General features: G+C 39.1%; 1 protein-coding gene and 1 long non-coding RNA gene across 2 annotated transcripts in view; one reads left to right on the top strand and one right to left on the bottom strand.

The window, feature by feature from the left end:
- LOC115940559 (uncharacterized) overlaps positions 1-24,428 on the top strand; it is a 28,620-nt gene extending 4,192 nt beyond the window's left edge. The window contains exons 2-4 of the long non-coding RNA XR_014143607.1: positions 15,916-16,097; positions 17,441-17,598; positions 23,529-24,428. This is a non-coding gene — a long non-coding RNA (uncharacterized LOC115940559). The remainder of the gene's footprint in view (positions 1-15,915; positions 16,098-17,440; positions 17,599-23,528) is intronic.
- RPRM (reprimo, TP53 dependent G2 arrest mediator homolog) lies at positions 3,553-5,085 on the bottom strand. Its single transcript, XM_006732205.3, has one exon. The coding sequence runs from the start codon at positions 4,779-4,781 to the stop codon at positions 4,452-4,454; it is 330 nt and encodes a 109-aa protein (XP_006732268.1). The 5' UTR covers positions 4,782-5,085; the 3' UTR covers positions 3,553-4,451.
- Positions 24,429-26,058: the final 1,630 nt, after the last annotated feature.

Here is a 26,058-nt window from a genome sequence, read left to right as displayed (position 1 = left end):
TGTGATTAGTCAGTTTAGAAACTGTTGTCTACCCAGGCCTGGCTGGGTGTCTGAAATTTTGCTTTGATTATTGTAAATAACATATCCTGAGTCAAGGAGCACTTGACTCCTGGAGATAAACAATTCTACCCAAAGGACCAAGATTGGAAAGGTAAAATATATTTCTAAGGTTACCTCATAAAGAGACGTATGAAACATCTTAAGAGACAAGGAAATGTTAAACAAGTTAATTCAATAGAATCGTAGAATGTCCTCTTAGAATCCATCTTTTTCATTTTAGGGAGGAGGCCACTCAGCTACCCAGAGACCAGAACAAAGCTTTCCTCCATCATAGTCCAGTGCGCCTGACCCTTCCCCCCTCACAATTAGCATAGGCAGACAGTCACAGGACTGACTCTGGACCCGAGGAGAGGTCAGGGTGACTTGGAAATCAATAATCAGGCACAGGGACTGTCCCCCAGGAGCAAGTCTGATCTTAGACCTAACACAGGGGCATGACCTTTATATTTTGTGTTCCCTCAAGCACCCTCAAGATGTCCAGAATTCAAGTTCTTAATATAGTTTAAAACAGTGAGAAGGTCTATATCAGAATCTTAAGAAAAATAACATTTATCCACCATTGGCTAAACCCCTTATGTGGAGGCCACTCGGTTAGGCTCAGAGGCGTCAGTGGCTGGGTGCACAGCCTGAGAGGGGTTACAACCCGGCTAATCCACTTGCTGAGTCTCACAAAAACCTCTTCCTGCTTCTGCTGTATTTCCAGAAGGGTTTCAGGAAGTATCAAATACCTCCCCGTGGACTAGGTCAGATCCAGCAAGCTTTTATAGAAAGCCATCTCTCTCTCTCAGGGCTTCCCACTCATTACTGACCAAATGGTGGATTTAAGGGTGGGATGAGATAATCTGCCTGTTTGCATCTATCCCTCTCAATTCCCAGTCTCTCTTTCATTTTTTTAAGATTTTATTTATTTATTTGTCAGAGAGAGAGGGCACAAGCAGGAGGAGTGGTAGGCAGAGGAAAAAGAAGTCTCCCCATCGAGCAAGGAGCCTGATGCGGGACTCGATCCCAGGACCCCAGGATCATGACCTGAGCCGAAGGCAACTGCTCAACCAACTGAGCCACCCAGGCGTCCCTCAATTCCCAGTCTCTTAAGGCTGAAATTGTTTTCTTAGGTCAGGCACAGAGAGTGACTTTTAAAACTCACTTTCCTTTACAGCATGACTGTGGGAAAGGATAGATGCTCCATTCACTCTGGGCAGGATTAAAAAGTTTCATTTAATGTATTTGTTGGAATCGGAGAAAGAGAGAGCCAAAGGCAGGATGAGACAGGGAGTGGCACAGGGCACGAGAAAGTGGTTGCTGTGTGGCCATCAGGGAATAGGGAGTGTAAAAAGCTTCTTGCACACATCGCCTCATCTATAAAAACCAGAACCACTTGGCATCTCTCTAAGTAACAAATGGATCTAAGGGCTGTAGAAAAGAGTTGTTGGCAGGAAATGATCCCCAGGGCTATGATATTTTCAGACCCTGTGCGTTTCCCTGTAATGCAGAGATCATGTATTACAGAGCTCTACTCACATCTCTCTCTCTCTTTTTTTTACCTATAGACTAAATTTTGCAGGTTCTTGTTTGTCTGACAGTCGCAATTTCTGGGAGTAAGAGAATAAATTCGGATAGTTGAGTTGCAGGGAGGAGGAAAGAAGTGTAAAAGAAGTATTAAGACAAACAAGCATGGAGGAGATCGTAGTGATAGAGGAGACAGTAGTCATAGAGTTGCTTGGGCAGGCCCCTCTTTCAATTTTCAGGACTTTGGCTTTCAATGGAAACGTCTGTTGTATACAAACAAGTGAAAATGGACCTGTAGGTGTGAAAGCTTTCTGTGTCTGAAACTCACTGTAAACATGCACCTTGCACAGCAGAGCACGGAGGAAGATTCCTACAAACTCTAGCTGATTGGTTTTGGATCCCAAATCGATTTCCACCAGAATGCTGAACTCACTGATGGGCTAATAAATCTGCAGGAAGAAGGAACCCTCAGCAGATTTTGCAGCCACCAAAAAAACCTGAGTTTAATTTTAACTGGTTTGTCCCAGCGCAAACTGGTTGTTCTGTCTTGTTTCTCTCTTTGAAACATCAAGGCAGCAGCTTCACTTGGTGCCACAGAAACTGTCTACAAAATAAAAAGTCTCCATTTCCTGTCCTGTTAGCCAAAGTAAACTGCCTTCCATGACTCACCCTTGACTGCATATTGACTCTGCTCCCCTCCCCAGATACAGAAAACAAAAACAAATAAGCAAACCCTTACCAGCTGAGAAGACAGGAACAACAGGCAAAACTTCAAAATCCTTTTTTTTTTTCAAACCTGAAACCTCTCAGCATTCAAAAAACAATTCGAAGTCATAATTCCTGGCAAGATTTGCACCGAGAGTGAAATAGACACTTAATAGTAGATAGGATGTCAAAGGACACTCAAACCTTTTGATCCCAATCTTTGAGTCAAAGGACATGTTTACACCAATTGTGCTTCTTCCCGAGTCAATGGGACACCTTATTGTTATTTAATTGTACTCAGTCTTCTCTCTGCTATTGTGAAGTCTTTCATTGCTATAGCATGGTGGAGGATCCTTTATATTTTTGAAAATATTTAGGATCCTACCCCTGGTGTAACTATAAACTGCTCTACACCTCTTATCAAGTTGAAGCTTGCAGTGATTGTATCCTTTGGGTTCTTTTCACAGTCACAGTTTTCTAGGCTCTTCTTTCCATCACTGTTCAACTTCGAAAGTCCTAAATGTGCCTCCCACCAGCTGTAGCTCCACTCCAGCCCAACCTTTCCAGTGTGGGTTGTCATAATACTCACCCCCGGCATTCAGGACCTTGGCTAACTCCTCTGCACCTTTTTTGCCTGGCCTGGGGTTGATAACTCCAGATTTAAAAAGCAGGCCGAGTCTCGCTTTTAATCTCGCCTTTTCTCTGGAAAACGTAATATGGCAAAGATAATGCATGTCATGTTTTAGCAACAGTGTTTTACCCTCGGGAGAATTAGCGTCATTACATACTTTAGCAGCTACTTGTCCCCGCATTTATTCATTAATTATTTGTTTATTTTGAGAAGCATCCCGCCGCCTTCTTGTTCCCCTGACTTTGGTCAGGGGAAAGGCACCCTCCCTCAAGGGTGGCCAAGCCTTATTCCTCTCATTAGCGGTGCAACCCTGTGTTCCCGCTGGAGCCCAGCACGGAAGTGTCATCTTCCCGCGGGGACCTCCTGTTGTCTCGCCTGGCTCAGAGAGCTAAGCCTAACTGAAATATAAAATATTAACTGTTAGAGAAAACAAAGGATGCCACCCCCAGCATGGCTCCTGTGCCTGAGGCTTGGCCACGTCTCACTAGTCCCTAGGCCTCTCCGTCTCACCCGCACCCTCACCCCTCCATGGGATCCACGAGTTGAACTGCAGCTCTCCAAAGCAAATTCCCTCGGCCCGTAACCCTACTCCTCACAGCCACGCGTTCCCTTCTGCCGGAAGCTCAGAATGACCACCAGGAAGCCAGGAGCAAAACACTTAAATGTTGCATTTATTAAGGAAATGTTAAATAAGAAAAAAAAAAGTCAAAACGGTGTCATGAATGTCAAGAGCACTTTTGTGGCGTAAACCGTGCAGTCATGAGCTATAAGTTTAGTCCCAAGTCTTTGCCCCGGGGCTAGCTAGGGCGTCAGCCTCCTCCCCCCACCCCCAGTTGGAAATGCAATAAAGGAAACAAATCACCCGGTTCAACAATCGCAGGCTTCCCCCTCCCCCCACCCCTTCTCCCAGGATAACAAAACTCTAACCCCAGGCAGGCAAACAGGCCACTAGGGCAGCAAAGGACCTATCAAATATGTGTATTCAAGCAAACAAACACAAAATCCCTTAAAACAGCACGTTGCAATCAATCAAAGGTATTTATAGTCTCTCGCGCCAGGGCTGGGAGGAGCGGGAGATAATGGGCGCGAATCCGGACACTGATCTGTGTGTCCCCATTAGCTCTGTTGCGTGGCGTATATACCGGTCACTTTTCGGGCCACCAGGCAATCGATGCCGCTGGGTGTTTCCCCTGCCCGCCCGCTCCACCTGCCCGAGAGCTTGGCCCACCTGCAGGTGGAGAAGGGCCATCGCCGGGTGGGTCTCCCCGCATCCCACGCTAGCGGCAGCTTCCAAAGTTCTGCGCCCTAATTGCCCTCTTCTTGCCACTTGCTGCTGAGTCCAGTCGGGGCCCTCTCCTCCTACTGCCAGGAATGGGGACTTTCAGAGGGCGAGCGAGAAACGGGTCGCTTCATCCCGAAAGGCAAAAGCCGAGAGAAATAATTGACTCCGACAGGTTTGCTTCGCCCGGTCTCGGATGGTGAGGGGGCGCGGCCGGGCCGGCTAAGTGGGGAGGCTTTGGGGCGGCTGCCGCGGGGTTGGGAGGGCCGGTCAGTAGGGCCCCACGACCACCGCTTCCACCTCCTTAGACGGTCTCCGGTCCTTCACCAGGAAGTTGATCATGCCCTCGGACTTGATGAGGAGGTTGCAGCCGAGGAAAAAGATGCCGAAGACCACGGTCAGTGAGAGCACGCACATGACAGCGATCTGCACCACGCGCATGATGTACAGGCTGCGCTCGTCCGGGCCGCCCTCGGCGAAGCCGTCGTCGGTCACCACCGACGCCTGGGTGCAGCAGCGCACCGCGCGCTCCAGCGCCTCGCTGCTGTTGGCCAGGAGCAGGCCCGCCACATCGGTCTGGTTGTCCGGCGCCGGATTCATCGCGGGAGCCGGCGGGCGCCCGGGGAGGCCCGGGTCCGAGGGGTGGGAAGGCGGCGGCGCGGGAGGAACAGATATGGAGCCGAGCGCTCACTTGGAGACTTGCGCGCGTGGGGGCTGCTCGCTCTCTCCTTTCCTAAGTCCCCGGGTCGTGGGACTTTCCCAGGAGCCTTTCCGACGCGCGCCGCACTCCTCCCGGTCTGCGCCGTCTGCTCCTGCCAGGGCGGTGCTGGTTCCCGGCGCTCGCTCGATTGGGGGCTGTTGGAACTTGGCGGGGCTGGGCCAGTGGGGCCGTGGGAGGTGCGGCGGCGGCGGCGGCGGCGGCGTGGCGGCTGCTCTGAGCGAACAGCGGCCCCTTCCGGCCGCACCACCGCTCTGCGCCCGCGGCCGTTTGGCCGTGGGGGAAGCAAAGGGGCGAACCTCCTCCTCTCGCCTTTCTTGCTTCGCCTCTTTTTCAACTCCAAAGACTAGGCAGAAGTCACTGTACTTTTCTGGCCTGATGGATGATTAAAGAGTTTCGGATAGAGGAGAGGTTGCGATCAGCTGAAAGTTTCCAAAGAACTGGGTCACACCAGCTCTGCGTGTCTTTTGCCTCCCGCCCCTCTCACCTCTGCGCGGATGGAAAGTGGCGATGAATCGCAGGTGCCAGATGGTGCTTGCGAACGCATGGGCCGCCGCCTGTGCCTGATTCCGTCTTGCCTGCGACGGATTTCTGGTGGACTAGGGATGATCTGGGAGGTTTTTTGTCTTTGTTTTTGTTTAAGTATTGATTTTAGGAAGAAAGAAAGCAGGGAAGGAGGGAAAGAAGGAAGTAGTAAAGGGAGGGAGGAAGGAAAGAAGAAAAAGAGGAAGGAAGCCATTGGAAGACAGAATAAGGCAGGTTTTATAGTGATTTTTGAGGCGAAGGAAAGGGGGTTAGGGAAAGGATATGCTCTTCTGTGGCCTTTGTGTGGAAATGGTTGCCGGAAGCGGGGTCACCTCCCTGGTAAGGGTGGGAAGATGGACAGAGTGGGCACTCTTATAATCTGGGTTGCAGATGAGTTTTTGGAAGTGCTTCCAATGTTTTTCTCGGTTGGCAGTAAATCAGTCGTTTTATTGCTCATCAATATCCATCACCTAGAACACTGGCCAACTGCTGCAAGCTCTCCCCATTTTCCATAAACTGATGTATTGCGTCTTAGTCATTTTGAACAAAGCTACAGATGTTTCAGGGGCCTGACTGAGGCTTCAGCCCATTATGATTTTGCTGCTGCCTTCAGGAAAATGTTATAAACCTGTCGGATTGTTTCTTAAGCTCCAGAAGAATTCTTCGGGTTTTTTGTTTGTTTTCTCCTTTCTACTTTCTTTCCCCCCTCCCCCTCTCCCTTTCTTACTTCCTTTTTTCTTTCAACTCTAACAGGTGGAAACCAGTAACTTGAAGCTCAGTCCAAACTTTTGATAGAATACATTTACCACATTCTATTAAAACATAATAGCTGTCTTGCCATTTTCACCTCTGTTCTCAATTCCATTCTTTTTGCTTGCTAAACCCTTTTATGTTTCTCTCCCTGAACATCATTTTCTCCACGTTGAGAGATTTCCTTATTTTTTTCTTACTACTTCATGATCACCATAACATAGAATGAACTATCTTTTAGTTAAGAGTTTTCAGTTTTTGAGTGTTGATTATATATCAGCTTCAATAAGCCTGGATCCTTCTAAATAGCTATTTTTATTTTAGGCGTTGTTTCATAGCTGAAAATCCGGGCTTTTGGTCCTTATCTCTAATTCACCTGGTTTATGGCTCTAGTGTCTCATGATTTCATTAGCCTTGAAGAATGTTCCACTCCCAACAATTTCTTCTTTGGACAAATGTGTTATTAATTGATTGGAAAAAAAACATATTTAAATCTCACTCTACAATCAGTCTATCTTAGTGAAGATGGGTGATACTTAACAATAAAACATAATGTGTATGTGAAAAAATTACAGAAGAATTTAAGACATTATAAAGCAGCACTAAAATGAATAATAAAGGCAAGTAGTAGAAATTAGTAGAAGAGCAAAAGGTGGAGAACAGAGGCCAACTTCCAGGGATGTTAACTTGCACAGGGTTGTTTGTTTAGTAGAAGTTGAGTGTAAATGGGTAGAGAAGATAGTTCCTTCTTCATGTGAGAAAACCAAATAGAATCATATAGAACAGTACATTTATAAGGTCCAACATGGTAGGACTTGAGTTACAAAAAAATGCCTTAAAATGTTAATTGAATCATTATCAGGATTTGAGTGTGCTTATTGATATTAACAGTATTACCATTTTAGTTAGAAGCCAGTGTAAAGATGATCAAATCTTGGAGTTCAGTGGAGGTTTGATACCATCAAAACTTTCTTTTCTTTTGGCATTATCTACTAACCAGCAGCAAAATTGTGAGTAAGAGGAAAATAATTGTTCCCACCAGTTAGTTCAGATCTCTGGGAATGTGGTTCTGTTTCCTTCATCTCCCCACCAGCCTGCACCACTCTGATTCTGTTGAATGAAATTGTTTGCAGTATTTAGGTGAAAATTAACTATAAACCTACTGGTAAAAAATACATATATATTTATCATCTAATTTAAGGGAATCTAGCTAGGCTGCTAGATACAGTTTTTCTGCAGAAACTTATTTATCTTTCCATTTTGTATTTTGAGTGAATATTTTTCTCTCACCGTTACTCCCGTTACTCACCTGTTTCCTAGGAAAAGCTTACAGATGCGGAAAAAAAATTTTTTAAAAAATGTGGGCATAGAAAAACTTAATTTCTAGAAAAATAGATGGTGATATGGAATATTCACTTTAAATAAAAAGTTTTGATACATAGAAAGACCCACTGTTATATTTATTTAACTAGTGACCTCTTCTACTTCATAGGAAAAAGGTTTGATTTTCAGAAAGTTAAATGTTCAGCATTTCACAATATACATGTAATACAAGGAAAGAAACACTTGTTTATTCTTTCCAAAAAACATATCTATGGCATATCGTAAGTTCTACAAAAATATTCTAGGCTGATATTGATGGGCATCTGTAATCACTAGTCATTGGATCTAAAGATTGAATTGTCTTGATGTGGTACCAGACACTTTCAATGTCAAAAGCCTTTTCCTTTGTTTTCTATTTGTGTGTATTATGAAAAGTACTAAGTAGACATTTTTCAGAAGAGCGTATCAGACATAGAAAGGATACTTGTTATTTAGGGGCAAGGTTTTTTAAAAAATACATTATATGAGGAGTAAGAGTAGGCACTCATGTTCATTCATAACAGCAGACTCAGTACCTGGAACACAAGAAGCAAGCCAGAAATAAGCAAAATATGCCATCAAACCACCAGAATAGATATGAGAGCCAAATACCTAAACTCATATACTTTTACCCTTAGAATGTCCCCCCAAATTCTCTCTCAAACCTGTGCACTTTGCTTTTCACACAGTTTTAACCCTTTCTTTTTTCCTTCTTTCTTTCTTTTTCTTTCTTTTTTTCTTTCTTTTTTTCTTTCTTTCTTTCTTTCTTTCTTTCTTTCTTTCTTTCTTTCTTTCTTTCTTTCTTTCTCTTAAAGGATTTTTTTGTTTATTTGACAGAGAGAGAGAGCACAAGCAGGGGTAGCGGGGAGGGAGAAGCAGGCTCCCAGCTGAGGAGGGGGCCCGACACAGGGCTCAATCCCAGGACCCTGGGATCATGACCTGAGCCAAAGGCAGACGCTTAACCCAGTGAGCCACCCAGGTGCCCCTTAACTCTTTCTTTATCAGTTTTTCTTAATGACAGGATGTCAGTCTCAGCATGTGGGTGGACAGGAGAAAACCACTAGAGGTAGGTACTCTTACAAACACAAGGAGTAATACCAGAAAGAAAAACAAAATAAAACATTACACAACACAAACAAATTTTCTAAGAGTGTACAGTATAAGTTTGGAAACATTTAATATAGAGACAAACATTGTCAGATGGCTAGAAGTCTCGCTAATTGTCTAAAGGCAAAGACTTTGAACCCTTCCATCTTCACTAACTAGCTGTGTGATCTTGGAGAAATTCCTTTACCTCTGTGTACCTCATTTATTTATCTGTGAAATGCAGATGATACTTTTCAGGATTCTGAAAGAATTGTTTCTCATCTGTGGAAATAACTGAGAATAGCATCTAGCACAGAGCATGATCTCAAAGATATATTGCAATAGCTTCTGAGGAGGCATCAATGTATATAAGTCACTACAAGAAAAAGGTTAAATTTTGTTTAATATTTCCCTTCTGAAGGTTGGAAATGAGTGATACATTTTAGAAAGATTTCCATATGAAGTGATTGACCTTGTTAAGTAAAAAAATTGTAAGAATGTGGAGGAATTAGAACTCTTGTGAATTGCTGGTGGGAATGTGAAATGGTGCAACCTCCATGAGAAACAGTATGGCAGTTTCTCAAACACTTAAACACAGAATTGCCATATGTTCCAGCAATTCCATTTCTAGGTCTCTGCCCCCAAAATTGAAGGCAAGGACTTGAACAGGTATTTGAATACCACTGTTCATAGCAGCATTATTCTCAATAGTCAAAGATAGAAACAACCAAATGTCAATCAGTGGATGAAGGGATTAAAAAAAAAAGTGATATATATACAAAAAAACAATGAAATTCTGGTATGTGCTACAACAAGGATGAACCTTGAAGAAATTATGCCAGATGAAATAAGCCAGACACAAAAGGACAAATATTGTATGATTCCATTTATATTATACCTAGAATAGTAACTTTATAGAGACAGAAGGTCAAATAGTGGTTACCAACAATTGGGGGAGGAAGTAATGGGGAGTTACTGTTTAAGGAGTACAAAATTTCAGTTGGGGAAGAAGTTCTGGAGATGGACAGTGGTGATGTTTGTACAACAATGTGAATATATTTAATAAGACTGAGATGTACACTTGAAAATTGTTAAAATGGTAAATTTTATGTTATGTATATTTTACCACAATAAAAATTCTAAACATTTTAAATTACATCTAATAGAAATATAAATTTCTAAAATTCAGAAAAGTTAGAAGATAACCCCCAAAAGCCCCAAAAGTCATTCATCTCCCCATAGCTCAAAGATAGCCACCTTTAGTAATTTAGAACATTTTATTCCTGTCTTTTTACTATGTTTATTTTAACTTAGTCTTGACCATGCAGTAAATACAATTTATACCTTACTTTTCCCCTTTAGCCCTGTATTTTCCCATGACGTTAAAAGCTTATTATTTGCACATTTTTAATGACTGTATAGCACTTTATTATGTGAACATACCACTGTTTATTAAACAACTACCCTATAGCTGGACAGTTACGTTACTCTCAAGTAGTTATTGAATCAATTACAGACAAAGAAAAATTTTTGTTCACAAATGTTTTCTCTATTTAGATAACAAGGATCAGAAATTTACAAAACTGCAATTTTACTGAAAATGATATTATTTCTTAAAAAGCAAACACAGCCAAATTGTTTGTAAAAAGGGTTGTACCAATCTTCACTCCCATTTGAAAAGCATATGAATACCAATTTATCATGTCCTCTAGAGTAGGCATCCTCCACTTTGGCCACATTTTCGAATTACCTATAGAGTTTTAAATTTTTTTTAATATCCAAATAGAACCCACAAGGATTAAATCATAATTTCTGAGGGTAGGACCCAAGTATCTGTATTTCTTAAATTTCCCCCGATGATTCAGTAGTCCAGCCATGGTTGAAAACCACTGTTTAGAATAATATTTTCAAGTTTGCCTTAAGACCACCTAGGGTGGGGATGGAAAATTTCTGACTCCCAGGTTCTACTGCAAGCCAACAGAATCAGAATTTCTGTAACTTGCTTCCTGGGTCCTTCCACTGGGACTCTGCTCTGGTGGGTCTGGGATGGTTTCTATGATTTTATAACAAGTACCCCAGGAAATGCTGTTCTTGAGCACCAAGTATTATGGTTTAAAAAATTATCATTGCAAGTTTAGTAAGGGAAAAAAATGGTACTTTGCTTGAAGTTGCATGGTCTCATTGTGGGGGATAATATTTTCACATATGTGTTATAGAACTTACTTTGTAGTCTTTAGGTTCAGACTCAAGTACTTTGTGTATTTCTCATTCAACATTTTATCATTTGTAGTGATTTATTGACTTATAATAAGTCTTCTTTATCAAATACATTAACCCTATATATGAAATATTTGTAAATATCTTTCCAGTTGATTTGCTTTTTAAATTGGGCTGTATTCTTCTTGGGTCTATGGAATTTTCAGCTATCAACGTTTTTATCTGTGATTTCTTTCATTGCTTTATTTAATTTTTTTAAAGGGGAAAGCACGTACTTACTATATTGGAGAAAGTTCTTTCCCATAACATCCATCTTAGGGACACAGGTTCAGACAGGTCTCTAAAACAGCTGCTTTTGGCAGGTGGTTCCCTGGGGATGTACACACCAACCTGGCTCTGCTTTAATCTTGTAGAATGCTCCTATAACATCTGCCAAGGCATCACACGGTGGTATGAAATCATTACAAACTCTTGTATAAGTTTTTCATCTTATAAGCAGTCTAGAGTTGCTATCATAAAATTAACAATTCCTCTAATAAAATACAACATCTATATTTTATGTCCAACATCAGCTGGGATTGCTTTCTCCTCCTCACTATGTGCCTGCTACAGGAAAGCTCTTCTAAGTCTCAGATTATATAGATTGGACACCCATCTACCAGAAGACATTTAGAAACAACTCACCCCAGGAGACCTTTCACATCCATTTTGTAAATTGCCTGGTTGATCTTGCGAAAGAATGGGTGAGCTGTGGATGGTGGAGGCTGATGGTCCATTCACACTGGTAAACACATCTAAGCTCTCATTCTCTTGGTCAGCCATAAAACCTTAGCATAAAGAAGGAAGTAAAATGAGATAAAATAAATTCCTATGAAATACAAAGTTAAGCCAACCCTATTAACACATAAAACCCACCTCGACTAAGTGAAATAAGCCAGTCACAGGAAGATAAATACTATATGTATATGAGGTATCTAAAATAGTCAAACTGACAGAAGCAGTAAAAACAATAGTAGTTGCCAGGGGCCAGGGTGTGGGGAAACCCGAGTTGTTCAATGGGTATAAAGTTTCAGTCATGCTAGATGAGTAAGTTTGAGATATCCACAGTACAACACAGTGCCCATAGTTAGCAATATGGTAATGTGCACTTCAGAATTTGCTAAGAGGGTGGTTCTCATGTTGTGTTCTTACCATAAACCAAAAACCAAAAACCAAAAACCAAAAGAACAAAACAAAACAAAGGGACACAAGAAAAATCTGGGAGGTGTCTTTTACCATAAACACAGGTCAATCGTGGTGATGGTATCGTGGATGTTTTTATACGCCCAAACTCATCAAACTGTATACACTAAATATGCCCAGTTCTTTGTGATAGCAATTATACCTCAGTGAAGTTTTTTTTTGTTTTAAAGAATGAATTAGTTGTCTGAAAGATAGAAGAGTGTTTTCCAGAATTCACTGCAGAAGGAAAAGGAACCTGCATATTGGCCTCTGACCCTATCACAGAAAAATTATCTGGGATATCACTCCCATCAGCAAAGCTAGTATGTTCAGGAAGCTATGGACCAAGGGGAAATTTTTTTCATTGCTTCTAAACTTAGAAAGTTTACCCTTATTCAGGATTTTGTTTATATGTTATTCTTTTCTTTTTATTTTTAAAGCATTTAAGAAATATTTGCATTGTTTTACATTTAACACAATGGTCTATCTGGAAGGTATTTTGGTATAAGTTTGCCCCACCTTAAAGAGTCCATTAATAGGTAAATAATAATAATCACAAATTTTTAAAGTGTAAGAACTTAAATAAGGGATTTTAGGTATTGATTTCTTTACAATGGAAAATGTCATTTTTAATGAAATATTCAGACTTTAAGCTTCTAAAGCATAAAGACTGCGCCTATCGAATTGATCTTTTGATTTTTGCATCGATTTTGTTAAAGATAGTTCAGAAGAAAGGCAGCCAGCAATAAACAATAAAAATTAAACCAAGTGCCTGCATCTTCCTCTTTTATTTAAATACACTCCCTGGATTCCTGACCTGATGCCATCTGGTGACTGTTGACTTCTTTCAGTGGGAGGAGAGTGAAGATTGACCTGTGTTTACCAGCTGACCTCTTTGAGTCAGAGTTTTCTTTGAACGCGTGGGCACACAGAAGAAGGCAAGGAGTAGAGCCACTATGTTCTCATCTGTTAATACCCTTTTACTGTTGTTGAAATAAAGGCCCAGGAAAAGCATGTAATAACTCACCCCCAAGTTTGATTAAGAAGCCCTCATCACCAAACATGCCGAGAAGTTTTCAGTATGATACATCATAGACCTAGAGCATCCTATTTTTAGATGTGCAGCATAGACAGTTTCTGCCTCCATGAGATTTTGGTCATTATTTCATCCTGATTTTCTGCCCACTCTTTAAAGTCCGCATGATTTAGATTTTAAAGTGAAAAAGGCATCGAGCTGCATAAAGCCTTTGTGCCACCCGTGCATCCCTTCCCACATTAAAGAAACAGAACTTGCCCCAGTCTCAAGATGGGGAGAAGCAGGTGGCTGCAAGGACGCATGAAAGATGCAATTTCTCCAATTTCTCACCTTCAGCTCAGTGAATCTGAAGCAGGATTATATCTTCTATTTCCATAAGACAAGTGTGGGCTGATGCCCTCGAATATTTATATAAAAATATGAAGGAGAAATCATCCTGGAAGCTAAGGAGGAAAAGAAGTCTTGCCCATAGCATGCTGAATTTAGATTTGTATATTTGAACTCATGAAGATACGTGTCTTTGGCAAATTCGTAGACACTATGTAGGGAAACAATGAAGGTCACCTATGTTCAGATAACAAGCAGGAGTGGTAGCGTTTTTGTATTTATAATAGTGGCAACAAATAGTCCAACATTTACTGCATGCATAGCTGTGATTCTGCAGTTGACAAATCTATCTTTAAAGAAGTTTTCAAAAGTCAATGTGACGATGTAATTGGGCAAGTCACCTACTAACATTACTGCTCAATTTTGTTATCCACCAACCATTTCTCCTTCCCCTCCAAGATTTTTAGGACAAGTAATTAGCAAATTTATTCAGGAAACATTTATGGACCATTTTGTGTACATAACACCATTTAGGGGTATAGAGCTGCTGTAGACTGAATGTGTCCCCCCAAATCCATATGTTGAAATCCTAACCCCTCAAGTGATGGTATTAGGAGGTGGGGCCTTTGGTGATGAAGTCATGAGAAGTCCATTCTCATGAATGAAATTAGTACCCTGATAAAAGAGATCCCAGAGAGCTCTTTTGCCCCTTCCATTCTGTGAGATTATATCAAGAATATGGCCATCTATGAACCAGGAACAGACCCTTACCAGGCACTGAATGTATCGGCAACTTGATCTTGGGACTTCCCAGTCTCCATAACCATGAGAAATAAATGTTGTTTAAGCCACCCAGTCTATGGTCTTTTTGTTATTGCAACCTGAAAGGAGTAAGACAAGAACCAAGAGATGCAGTCTCTACTCTCCAGTAATTGGGAAGGCAGACTGACAAGGAGACAATCATTATAGACTATGATGAATTCTATGGGAGATATATGAAGAACATCTAATCCAGACTGGGGCACTGGGAGGGTGGTTGTGGGGACATGATACTGAACTGAGTCTGAAGGGTCCACAGAAGGAGAATTAGCCAGGTGAATGCTGAATGGAACAAGGTGTGAGAGAAGGTGTATTTTATTTTCTTCATTGGCAAGTAGTTCTGTATTTTTGGAGTACTGACTACCACAAGATAGAGAATGATTAAAGAGTTTGTAGAGACCAGACCATGAAGAGCTGTTCATATTATCTTACAGATTTCAGGTTTCCACTTGAAAGCTTTGGGGAGAAATGGAAGAGTTGGTTTTTTTTTAATTTTATTATGTTATGTTAGTCACCATACAATACATCATTGGTTTTTGATGTGGTGATCTACGATCCATTGTTTTCGTATAACACCCAGTGCTCCATGCAGGAAATGGAAGAGTTTTAAGCAACAGACTAAAAAAGCCAGATTTGTATTTTGGAAAGAATCTTTGCATAAAGATTATTAAGTTAAATGAAACCTCCTTAGAGAGTATAAAGTCCTGTGCCTTAGCTATGAAATCAAGCACATCAAAGATGCCTGGTGGCCCAGTGACGGAGGTTGCTCCTTATTTCCAGAACTTCATTTTGTAATTCACTGGAGACCGTATCCAGAACATAAACATCCACATTCTGGTTCCTGTTTCTTCAGTCATGCTGGACACTTTTGTGAAAGAGGACATTGTCCCCACAGTGAACCTGACAGAAATGACAAGAGAAGGCATTTCCACCCAGCGAATTTCAGTGCTTCCTCTGGGATGACCACTCCTCTTGCAGTGTGTCTCTGCATTCAGCATGTCACATTCCATCATACTGAGCAGTGACTCTGAGTCCTTCTTGCTAGGATGTTCTTTTAGGCACTGCTTGTCCCGCATCAACCCAGAGCTATAATACTCTGCTTCAAGTGGAGTTTTTGTGACGCTTTGTAATTAATTTTTTTTTTTTAAGGCTGCTGGGTGACCTACTTTCACTTCGATAGTCACCAACAAGCTCCATGTCCTACTCACTAATGATGTCTAATGATGTGCCTAATGCTGCAGTCAACATAAGAATGCAGATATCTTTGGGGTGCCTGGGTGGCTCAGTTGGTTAAGCATCCGACTCTTGATTCAGCTCAGGTCATGATCAGGGTCATGCAATTGATCCCCGTGTCAGTCTCCCACCCCCCCACCCCTCCCCCTGCTCATGCTCTCTCTCTAAAATAAATAAATAAATCTTTAAAAAAAAATGCAGATATCTTTTCCAGATAGTGACTTTATTTCCTTTGGATTTATATATATCTTGAAGTGAGATTGCTGGATCATATGGTAGTTCTATTTTTAATTTTTTGAGGAACCTCCACACTGTTTTCCATAATGGCTATACCAATTTATATTCCTACTAACAGTGTACAAGGGTTCCCTTTTCTCCATATCCTTTCAACACTTGCTATCTTTTGACTTTTTTTTTAAAGATTATTTCTTTATTTTTAGAGGGAGAGAGAGAGTTTACATGCACAGGGAGAGGGGCAGAGGAAGAGAGAGAGAGAGAGAATCTCAAGCAGGGCTCGGTCTAACGACCCTGAGATCACGACCTGAGCTGAAACCAAGAGCCGGATGCTCAGCAGACTGTGTGACCCAGGTGCCCCTGACTTGGATAATAACCATTCTAACAGGTATGAGGTGATATCTCATTGTGGTTGTGATTTGCATTTCCCTGGTGATTAGTGATGTTGAATACATTTTCACATGCCTGTCAGCCATTTGTATGTCTTCTTTGAATATTGTTTATTCGGGTCCTTTGCCCATTTCTTAATGGCTTATTTATTTGTTATTGAGTTATATGAGTTCCTTGTATATTTTGGATATTAAACCTTAATCAGATAAATTATTTACAAATATTTTCTCTCATTCCATAAGTTGTCTTTTCATTTATTATTTCCTTTGTTGTGCAGAAGCTTTTTAATTTGATGTGGTCCCACTTGTTTTTGGTTTTGTTGCCTCTGCTTTTGGTGTCAAATGCAAAAAATCATTGTTCCAACCAATGTCAGGGAGCTTACTGCCTCTGTTTTCTTCTAAAAGTTTAACCATTTCAGGCCTTCCATTTAAGTCCTTAATCTATTTTGAGGTGATTTTTGTGTATGGTGTAAGATAGAGGCCAATTTTCATTCAAAATAGAACACATGACCTAGATAATACTCTGGCATGCTTAAGAACTTGAGAAAATAGAAGAACTATTATAAATCAATAGGAAAAAGGATGAATTATGGAATAAATGGTGCTGGGAAAATTGTTTGGATTAAATGAAATCCATTAAGATTCCTATTCCATGTCATATATCAAAATAAATTCTGTCCCATAAATAAGACAATATCTAGACTAAAATATAAATTGATTTCTCATAATAAAAGTAACAGAAACTGAATAAATAGCATTTGAATAATTAACACTAAAAATATCCTCAGTACATTTTTTTTTACTGCAACGCAATGTAATTATTATAAAAGTAATTTAAAAGAATAATTTTATAATCAGTGGGGAAAGCAGAATAATTTCCCTCAAAAATAGGTTTGTGTCCTGATCCCTGGAACCTGTGGCTATATTACTTTTCATGGCAAAGGGGCAGGTTACAGATAAAACTAACTTTGCAGGGGCACCTGGGTGGCTCAGTCGGTTAAGCGTCTGCCTTCGGCTCAGGTCATGATCCCGGGGTCCTGGGATCGAGCCCCGCATCGGGCTCCCTGCTCCACGGGAAGCCTGCCTCTCCCTCTCCTGCTCCCCCTGCTTGTGTTCCCGCTCTCGCTGTGTCTCTCTCTGTCAAATAGATAAATAAAATCTTAAAAAAAAAAAAAAAAAACCTAACTTTGCTAACCAGTTGAATTTAGGAGAGGAAGATTATCCTGGATTACCTGGGTGGGAAATGTAATCACAAGGGTCCGTAAGTGGGGAAGAGGGAGGCAGAAGAGGTCAGAGTGATACAATCTGAGAAGAACCCTAATCATTGTTGCTGGCTTTGAAGACAGGGTAAGAGGGCCATGTGCCAAAGAATGTGGATGGCCTCCATAAGCTGAAGAGAAGGAAATGGATTCTTCCTTAGAGCTTCCAGAAAAGAAAACAATCTTGCCAATACCCTGATTTTAGCCCACTGAGGCCCATTTTGGACTTCAAAACTATAAGGTAATAAATCTATGTTGTGTTAAGTCACTAAGTTTGTTACAATTTATTATAGCAACCATGAAAACTATGATCTAGAGGTAGTTTTCAAAATTCTAAGAGAATATTGTGTACAATTCCATGCAAATACATTTTAAAGGGTAGTTGATTTGTTAGATAAATGTAAATTATCAAAATTCACTTAAGAATAAAAAAACCTAGCAGAAATCAGGTACTATATTAGAAAAATAATTTAAAATTTTACTCAAGAAAGATACTGGTCCCAAATCATTTTACTCATGAGCTAAATCAGACTTTGAAGTAACAAATGATCTCATGTTCCCTAAATTGTGCAAGATAAAGGTGGAGAGCCTCCTTAAACATTTTGTATTTCGAAAATATGTTTTCACCCTAACACGCCAACCTTAGAAGGACAATACCAACAATAAACCACAGACTAATCTCACTTATGAATAAATGTAAAGTTACAAAGAAAATATCTGTTAACTCAATCCACTAGTATCTTAATACTATACAGTACTAATGAAAGAAAAGGCCAGACAAGCATTTTAGAAAACTCAGAAACAGATCCAAACCATACTATGCTTATTTCTATATTAATCGAAAATTTCAAATCCAAAGATGAATTTTATAATATATGGAGCTAGGAAAACTGGTTGTTTGGGGAAAAATAAAATTCCAATTCCAGTTTAAAAATTAATTGTAAAAAGTGACTAAAATGGTAAACTACACATAACGGAGGAAACGTAAGTAAAATTTTAAGAGTTTAAAGGATTCTGGGAGGGTGATGCTGGTGGTGAAATAGTTTGTGTATCTTATCAAATTCTCCCATTAAAGCAGAGAACAATTAAAATATGAACATCTAACCCAAAGGCAGTATCTACAACAAAACAAGGTGACAAAATATCCCCATTAACCCTAAATTCTAGGACAAACCACTGACAGCTACAAGGCCAATGTAGCATTAGCATCTGTGCAGGAAGTAGAAGAGGAAAGCAATAGGGCATCTGAAGGACATGAGAATACCAAATCAACTAACAGGTACTCTCCCACAAGCTCAGTCTAGCAACTGGAGAAGATAAGCTAAGACTTTATGAATTGGTTTGCAAGATCCAATAATGGGTGGGTACAAGTGGTCCACAGAAAAAAACTAAAGGAGAGCCTGAGACCATGGGCTCTTAGATGAATCAACCAAATCTCTCTTCCCAACTGGGAATAGAAAACGAATTGAGCATAACAACAAAGACACAAAGGAAACCATGTTTGTGTAAAAGTGGAGAAAGTAGCAGAGCTCTGAATACTCAGAAATTAAGCTGCAACCATCTTGACCCAATTGATATTTATAGAATACTACCATAATAAGTATAGAATACACTTTTTTAGTGCATGTGATACATTCATTAAGATAGACCATATGCTGGGCTCTAAAACTAGTTTCATTAAATTTAAAAGTATTCAAATATTATAGAACATATTTTCTTTCTTTTTTTTTTTTAAAGATTTTATTTATTTATTTGAGAGAGAGAGAATGAGAGACAGAGAGCATGAGAGGGAGGAGGGTCAGAGGGAGAAGCAGGCTCCCTGCCGAGCAGGGAGCCCGATGCGGGACTCGATCCCGGGACTCCAGGATCATGACCTGAGCCGAAGGCAGTCGCTTAACCAACTGAGCCACCCAGGCGCCCCTAGAACATATTTTCTGATCATAAGATAATTTAGTATTCAGTTACAATGAAATATCTAGGGAAATCCCAAATATTTGGAAATTTGACAGCCAGCTTTTAAATAATCATGTGTAATTGGAAAAACACAAAGAAAATGAAATTTTCATACTGAGTGATAATGAGAAAACAATATATCAAAATATGTGGGATGTAGCAAAATCACTGTTGAGGGGGACACTTTAATCTTTAAAATGCTATAAGAAAAGATGGGCCCAAAACGAATGACCTACAGTTCTATCGAAGAAATTAGAAAAATAAGAGCAAAATAAGCCCCAAATAAGTAGAAGTCAGGAGATAATAAAACCAAGAGCAGAAATCAATGAAATAGAAAGGAGAAGGAAAATTTAACATGGAAATCTGGTTCTTTGAAGATATCAACAAAGTTGACAAATATCAAGCAAAACTTACCACTGTTTTAGTGAGGGGGGGAGTATTCAGCAATATTAGAAATGAAAAAATCCGGGGCACCTGGGTGGTTCAGTCGTTAAGCGTCTGCCTTCGGCTCCGGTCATGATCCAGGGTCCTGGGATCGAGCCCCGCATCAGGCTCCCTGCTCCGTGGGAAGCCAGCTTCTCCCTCTCCCACTCCCCCTGCTTGTGTTCCCTCTCTCGCTGTGTCTCTCTCTGTCAAATAAATAAATAAAATCTTTAAAAAAAAAAAAAGAAATGAAAAAATCCTACAAATATTAAAATAAAAATAATAAAATATTGTCAACAAGTTTTATTCCAGAAAAATTTTTTAAGATTTTATTTATTTGAGAGATAGTGCATGCAAGCAAGAGAGCACAAGCAGGGGGAGCAGCAGAGGGAGAGGAAGAAGCAGACTCCCCATTGAGCAGGGAGCCTGATGTGGGGCTCGATCCCAGGACCCGGAGGTCATTACCTGAGCTGAAGTCAGCTGCTTAACCCACTGAGCCACCCAGGGGTCCCTTATTCCAAAATTTTTACAACTTAAATGAAATAGACAAAATTTTGACAAATATAACTTGTCAAAAATTGATACAATGTGAAACAGAAAATCTTCCTAGGTCTATATCTACTCAAAGTGAATTTATTATTTTTATTTTATTTTATTTTATTTTATTTTGAGAGACAGAGAGAGAGAGCACAGGGTGGGGAGGGGCAGAGGGAGAGGGACAGAGAGAATCTTAGGCACCTCCATGCCCAGCGCGGAGCCCAACTCGAGGCTCAATCTCATGACCCTGAGATCATGACCTGAGCCACCCAGGTGCCCCTAAAAGTGAATTTTTTAAATCAAAAGATCTTCTCACCCACAAAATTTCAGATCATTTCACTGTGGATTCTATCACAATTTAAGGAGGAACTAAAACCAATCTTACGCAAAATCTTTCAGCAAATAGAAGGATAGTAAAGAGGGAACATTTCCCAACTCATTTTATAAGGCCAACATAATCCAAATATTGAAACCTGATGAGACATTACAAAAATTAAACCATTACAGACTAATATTCCTTATAAACATAGATGAAAAAAATCTTTTATAAAATATTAGTAAATCAAAGCCAAGAAGATACAAAAAGGAAAATATTTTGGATCCAGTAGAGTTTATCCTAGGAATGAAAGCTTGGTTTTAAAATTTAAAAATGTCATTGCAGTTCACCAGGATAATAGAATAAGAAAGACCAACATATTATTTGGAGAGATGCATTAAAAGTACTTGATATAATATGTGTTGAATTGCCAATTTCTAATAAAAACTCTCAGAAACTAGAAATAAAAGGGTACTTTCTCAAATTGATATATGACATCTACAAAAAAACTTACAGTCAACACCCTTGTGAACACTGTTCCCTATGAGTGGAAACAAGACCAGCATGTACTCTCATGACTTCTATTCGATATTGTACTGGCCGTTTTGGCTATTGTAGTAAAGCAAGAAACGTAATAAAAGTTATAAAGTTCACAAAGAAAGAATAAAACTATTTCTCTTAGCAGATGAATTGTTTAGTTTTATAGGACCAGAGAATTTAAAAAACAAGTACTAGACACAATGAATGAATTTTATAAGGTCAGAGGATCAAGGGTTAATATGCAAAAACCAAACTTTTGTGTACTAATAGCAAACAATACTTAGTGATAATTTTAACAAAGATGAACAAGATCTCTTTACTTAAAAGCACTGAACATCACTGAGAGAAATTAAAAAGGCCTAATAAACGAACAGATATACCACATTCATGCATTTGAATTCTCAGTATTATTAAAATGGAACTTTCTCTAAATTTATATATATATATTTTTTCAATACAATTCCAACAGGAATTTCCCAAAGACACTTTTAAAATATAAACTGATCAGATGATTCTAAACAACCGAGAATACTCAAAACAATTTAAAAAAGAGAACAAATTTAGTGGACATACACGATCTTATGTATGGTATTGGCAAAAGTATAGACATAAAGAACAACAGAACAGAATAGAGAGTCTAGAGATGGATCCATATATACATACATATATATATATATATATATATATATATATATATGTATGTATAGTGAATTGATTTTCAACAAATGCTCCAGAGCAACACAGTGGAAAAAGAAAAACTTTCGTAAAGTTGTTGCTGGGCAACTGGATAAATGTATGAGGAAAAACAAATATCGAACCTTACTTTATAGTATACCAAAATAGTAACAAGAAATAGATTATTGATGTAAATGTAAAAAACAAAATCATAACATTTACCAAAGGAAATATAGGAGAAAAATCTTTGTGAGCTTGATGTAGGCAAAGAATTCTTTGGAAACACACTAAAAACACAAGACACAAATGAAAAAAAAGTTACATTGGACTTTATCCAAATTTAAAACTTTTACTCTCTGAAAGACACCTGGAGCAAAACAAAAAGGTAAGCCACATAATGGGAGAAAATATGCATATCTAAAATATATATGCATGGGCGCCTGGGTGGCTCAGTTGGTTAAGCGACTGCCTTCGGCTCAGGTCATGATCCTGGAGTCCCGGGATCGAGTCCCGCATCGGGCTCCCTGCTCAGCAGGGAGTCTGCTTCTCCCTCTGACCCTCCTCCTTCTCATGCTCTCTGTCTCTCATTCTCTCTCTCGCAAATAAATAAATAAAATCTTTTAAAATAAATAAATAAATAAATAAATAAAATATATATGCATATCTAAAATATATAAAACTCTAACAAGTTTTATGTATCTAACAACTCTAACCTTATAAGAAGGTCAGAAGAAACCTAAAAAACATGGACAAAAGATTTGAATAGACACCCCTCAAGAAAAATGTACAAATGACCAATAAGTTCAATGGAAGAAGATTCTTAACATCTCAGTTGGGAAGATTCAAATTAAAATCACAATGAGATATCACTAGACAGCCTAATCAGTCATGTCACAAAATAGATACAATTTTACTTCCTTTCCTGATTATTTGGCTTTTGTTTTCTTTCTTTTCCTTCGTTGTAATGGCTAAAATTTAAAAGACGGAAAATAGTGTTGGTGAAGATGAGGACAGCTAGAACTCCTATCATATACCACTGGTAGGACTGTTAACACGTTGCAACTACTTTAAAAATCTGTTTGGCAGTTTGTTAAAATGTTGGACACTCACCTACTATAGGACTAATCTCTTCTGATCCTTGGCATTTACCCAGGCCAGTGAAACATTTGTCCACAAAAAGACTAATCCAAGAATACTAAGCTGCTTAAGTCATTGTAGCCCAAACCTAAAAACAATCCTAATTTCCATCAAGATATGAATGCATAAATAATTTTTTTTCTATGCATACAACAGAACACTTTTCAGAAAACAAAACAAAAAACACAATGAAACCTATTGCTGCAAACAATGAATTGGATAAATCTCAAAATGCTAAGTGAAAAAAAAAAACCCAATGCACAAAGAGTACCTGATACTTGGTTTTATTTATACACAATTCTAGAGGATTCAAGCTAATTCATAACACCAAAAAAACAGAACAATGATTTCCTGGGGCCAGGAGGGACTGATGGAATGCAAAGGGGACATCAGGAATTTTTTGTTTTTGTCTTGTCGGTGATTGTGTTTTTCTGTGTATATATGTTTGTCAAAACTCACCGAAGGCTGACTTGAGAGGTACAATGAGCTTCCATTGAGGGAAAAGTTAGTGTCAAGTAACATTGCAGGGAAGGAGCCAGGAAAACAAATATCCTGACCTCACATTTTTTCCTTTCTTGGTCTTTTGCCAGATAAAGCTACCATTGACTCAACTGACAGGAAACCAGAAGTTATGGCAGCCCTGTTGATGTTGTCCATATAAATCAGTCTGCAGCAGAAGAAAGCAAGGTGGAGGAGGGCTTGGAGTAGAACAGTATGGGGCAAATGGAAGATACCCAGCACTGATCATCCGCCAATGTTCAGACAAGATTTTAGAGTTTGACTCACCCCAAGCTTCATTAACAGCCTCTATTGCAAGACATAGCATCGTCCCATTTTCTTTAAGCTCAACAAGCTCACATAAACCATGGTTTCTCCTAAGAGAATGCTTCTTGAACCTTTTTGACGGAACTCTTAGTCGTAGAGGGGAATCAACTATTTAACCATCAGGAAATCTGGGAGCATAGCTTAAAATTTACTGTGCATATGAAATTTCTTCCAAGTTTCTTTTGGTTTGTTTCAGCTAAATAATTGATATGAGTTTTGAATTGTACTGCATAAAACATTTGTTTGTTCTTACATTGAAATTAGTTACAAGAAGGAGAAATCAAACAAAAAAAAGATCTTAGCTTTTTTAGATAGTCTTTTCAGATCTATCAATTTCCAGTAATTAAGTAAAAATAAGATCATGGGTTTTTTTTTCTTGAATCCATATGATATTAAAAGCCATAAATCTTAAATCTTCACATTTCTATCTCCTTAAGATTATTAAATAAGACATGATAGGTACTGCATTTCCCTTTTAGAAACTTAAAATCCACCGTCAGATATTAGAAGCTGAGGAATTCTGCATTAAAAACAAGGCTGTTGATTTTTTTAAATAGCCAAATATTTCTCAAATTTATTTGACCATGGAATTCTCTTCTGCTGAACACCTATTCACATCTCACTAAATATAATTGATAAATGTCACTCTAGGCTAAGGAAGAACAAGTAATAAACCACCTCAAATATGTATATTCATATATGAGTTTTTCAAATGAAGATTAGCTCTATTTCTTTTGGGGCTGATGTCCATTGCCTAAATCCTTTATGGGTCTCTTTCTCTATGTTCCCATAATTTTTGTTTATACCTCCTTCATGTGTAGGCCTCCTGGTGCCTGCTGATGTTTGACACAATACAGGGCACTTTATAACTATGCTGAATTTGAAACTCGTTAAGCCCATTCCCTAAGTTTTATTTTCGTCCAATCTCTCCCAGTATCTTTTAACATAGAGACCATTATTTACTCATCAAATGCAAACATTTCTATTTAATATTAGAATTTGGGGAGGGGGAGCTGATGATAAAAAGGAAACCTACAATGTTTCCTAGTTTAATGTATAGAATTTATTTTTATGAATGCAATTGACCAAATACAAGCAAAGGTGTCTGATTTTTGGGAAACATACCTCGAGATTATTTTTTATCTTTACTATCTTGCCTATAAAGATTGTAAAGAAATAGATGAAATTACAGCCAATATTTCAGGTCATGCAGTGACATCTAGTGTGTGTAGGAGACAGTATGCTGTGTTCACGAATCGACATGACTCTCAAAAGAATTTTTCTTCTTTTTTTTAATCTTTAAAGATTTTGCCCTAAAGTTGTAAAATAAAGGTAGTGATAACCTTTGCTTATAGTTAAGAGCTTGAAACTGTTGTAAATAATTAGATTAATTATCCAGGCAGTCTAGAAAAGGCCTGGATAAACTATTTACAGAGATTTTGCAAATAAATGGAGTAGATGGAACTTGTTAAAAGTATTGTTATGGAAGATCAGTAAGTTGCTAACATGTAAATAAGGGGTATCAAATTTCAGCATGCAACATTTAACTCTGTGATGTTTATGTGTGTGTGAGAGAGAGAGAGAGATCTTAGTTTGGCCAAGGGACTGGCTAACTCTGAGTAACTAATTACTACTATTTTTTCTAAGATTTTATTTATTTATTTGACAGAAAGGGAGAAACAGAGGGAGAGGGAGAAGCAGACTCTGCGCTGAGCAGGGAGCCCAAGGAGGGACTGGACTCCGGGATCCTGACCTGAGCCAAAGGCAGACACTTAACCAACTGAGCCACCCAGGCGTCCCAACTACGACTATTATCTTCCTCTCTCAGGTTACAACATTCACAGCTTTAGCCCTGAAGAGATTTTCAGAATTGACAGGCAAAAGGCCTTTCTTTTTTTGCTCTGTGGTTTATAAAGTTTTTCAAGAAGTCCAGCTTCATTTCCTTAATTGGGGGGTGGTGGAGGAGGAGTGGAGTTCTGTTTGTAATTTAAAATTTTTAGTTAAGGTACAGAACTAAATTTGGCCTTTAGTGAGACTTATTTTTTACAATCAAAATATATTTTGATGTCATTTTCCCCTTGCACTATGTTGTTTGATTTTACTTATCTGATGAATGTTTGGTGCCCATACTAGGATTTATCTCTCAGGAGCTGTGGCCCTTTGGCGTCTCAGGGAATTTAGGAGACAAGAGAGTATTTCAATGCAAGCAGAAAATGTTCCAGCCTCAGGGTGACTCAGAGAATGCAGATCTCACAATGATTTATTTTAAGCCACAGTATTGCAATATCATTTTTA

Source organism: Leptonychotes weddellii, chromosome 3 (assembly GCF_054177405.1).
Source record: "Leptonychotes weddellii isolate Sample4059 chromosome 3, ASM5417740v2, whole genome shotgun sequence".
Classification (NCBI taxonomy): domain Eukaryota; kingdom Metazoa; phylum Chordata; class Mammalia; order Carnivora; family Phocidae; genus Leptonychotes; species Leptonychotes weddellii.
The sequence above is the reverse complement of the archived record's forward strand: the minus strand, read 5'-3'. Positions and strand labels throughout refer to the sequence as shown.

What these genes read in the sequence shown, in the direction of transcription:
- RPRM (XM_006732205.3), bottom strand. Translation starts at nt 4,781, where the DNA reads ATGAATCCGGCGCCGGACAACCAGACCGATGTGGCGGGCCTGCTCCTG.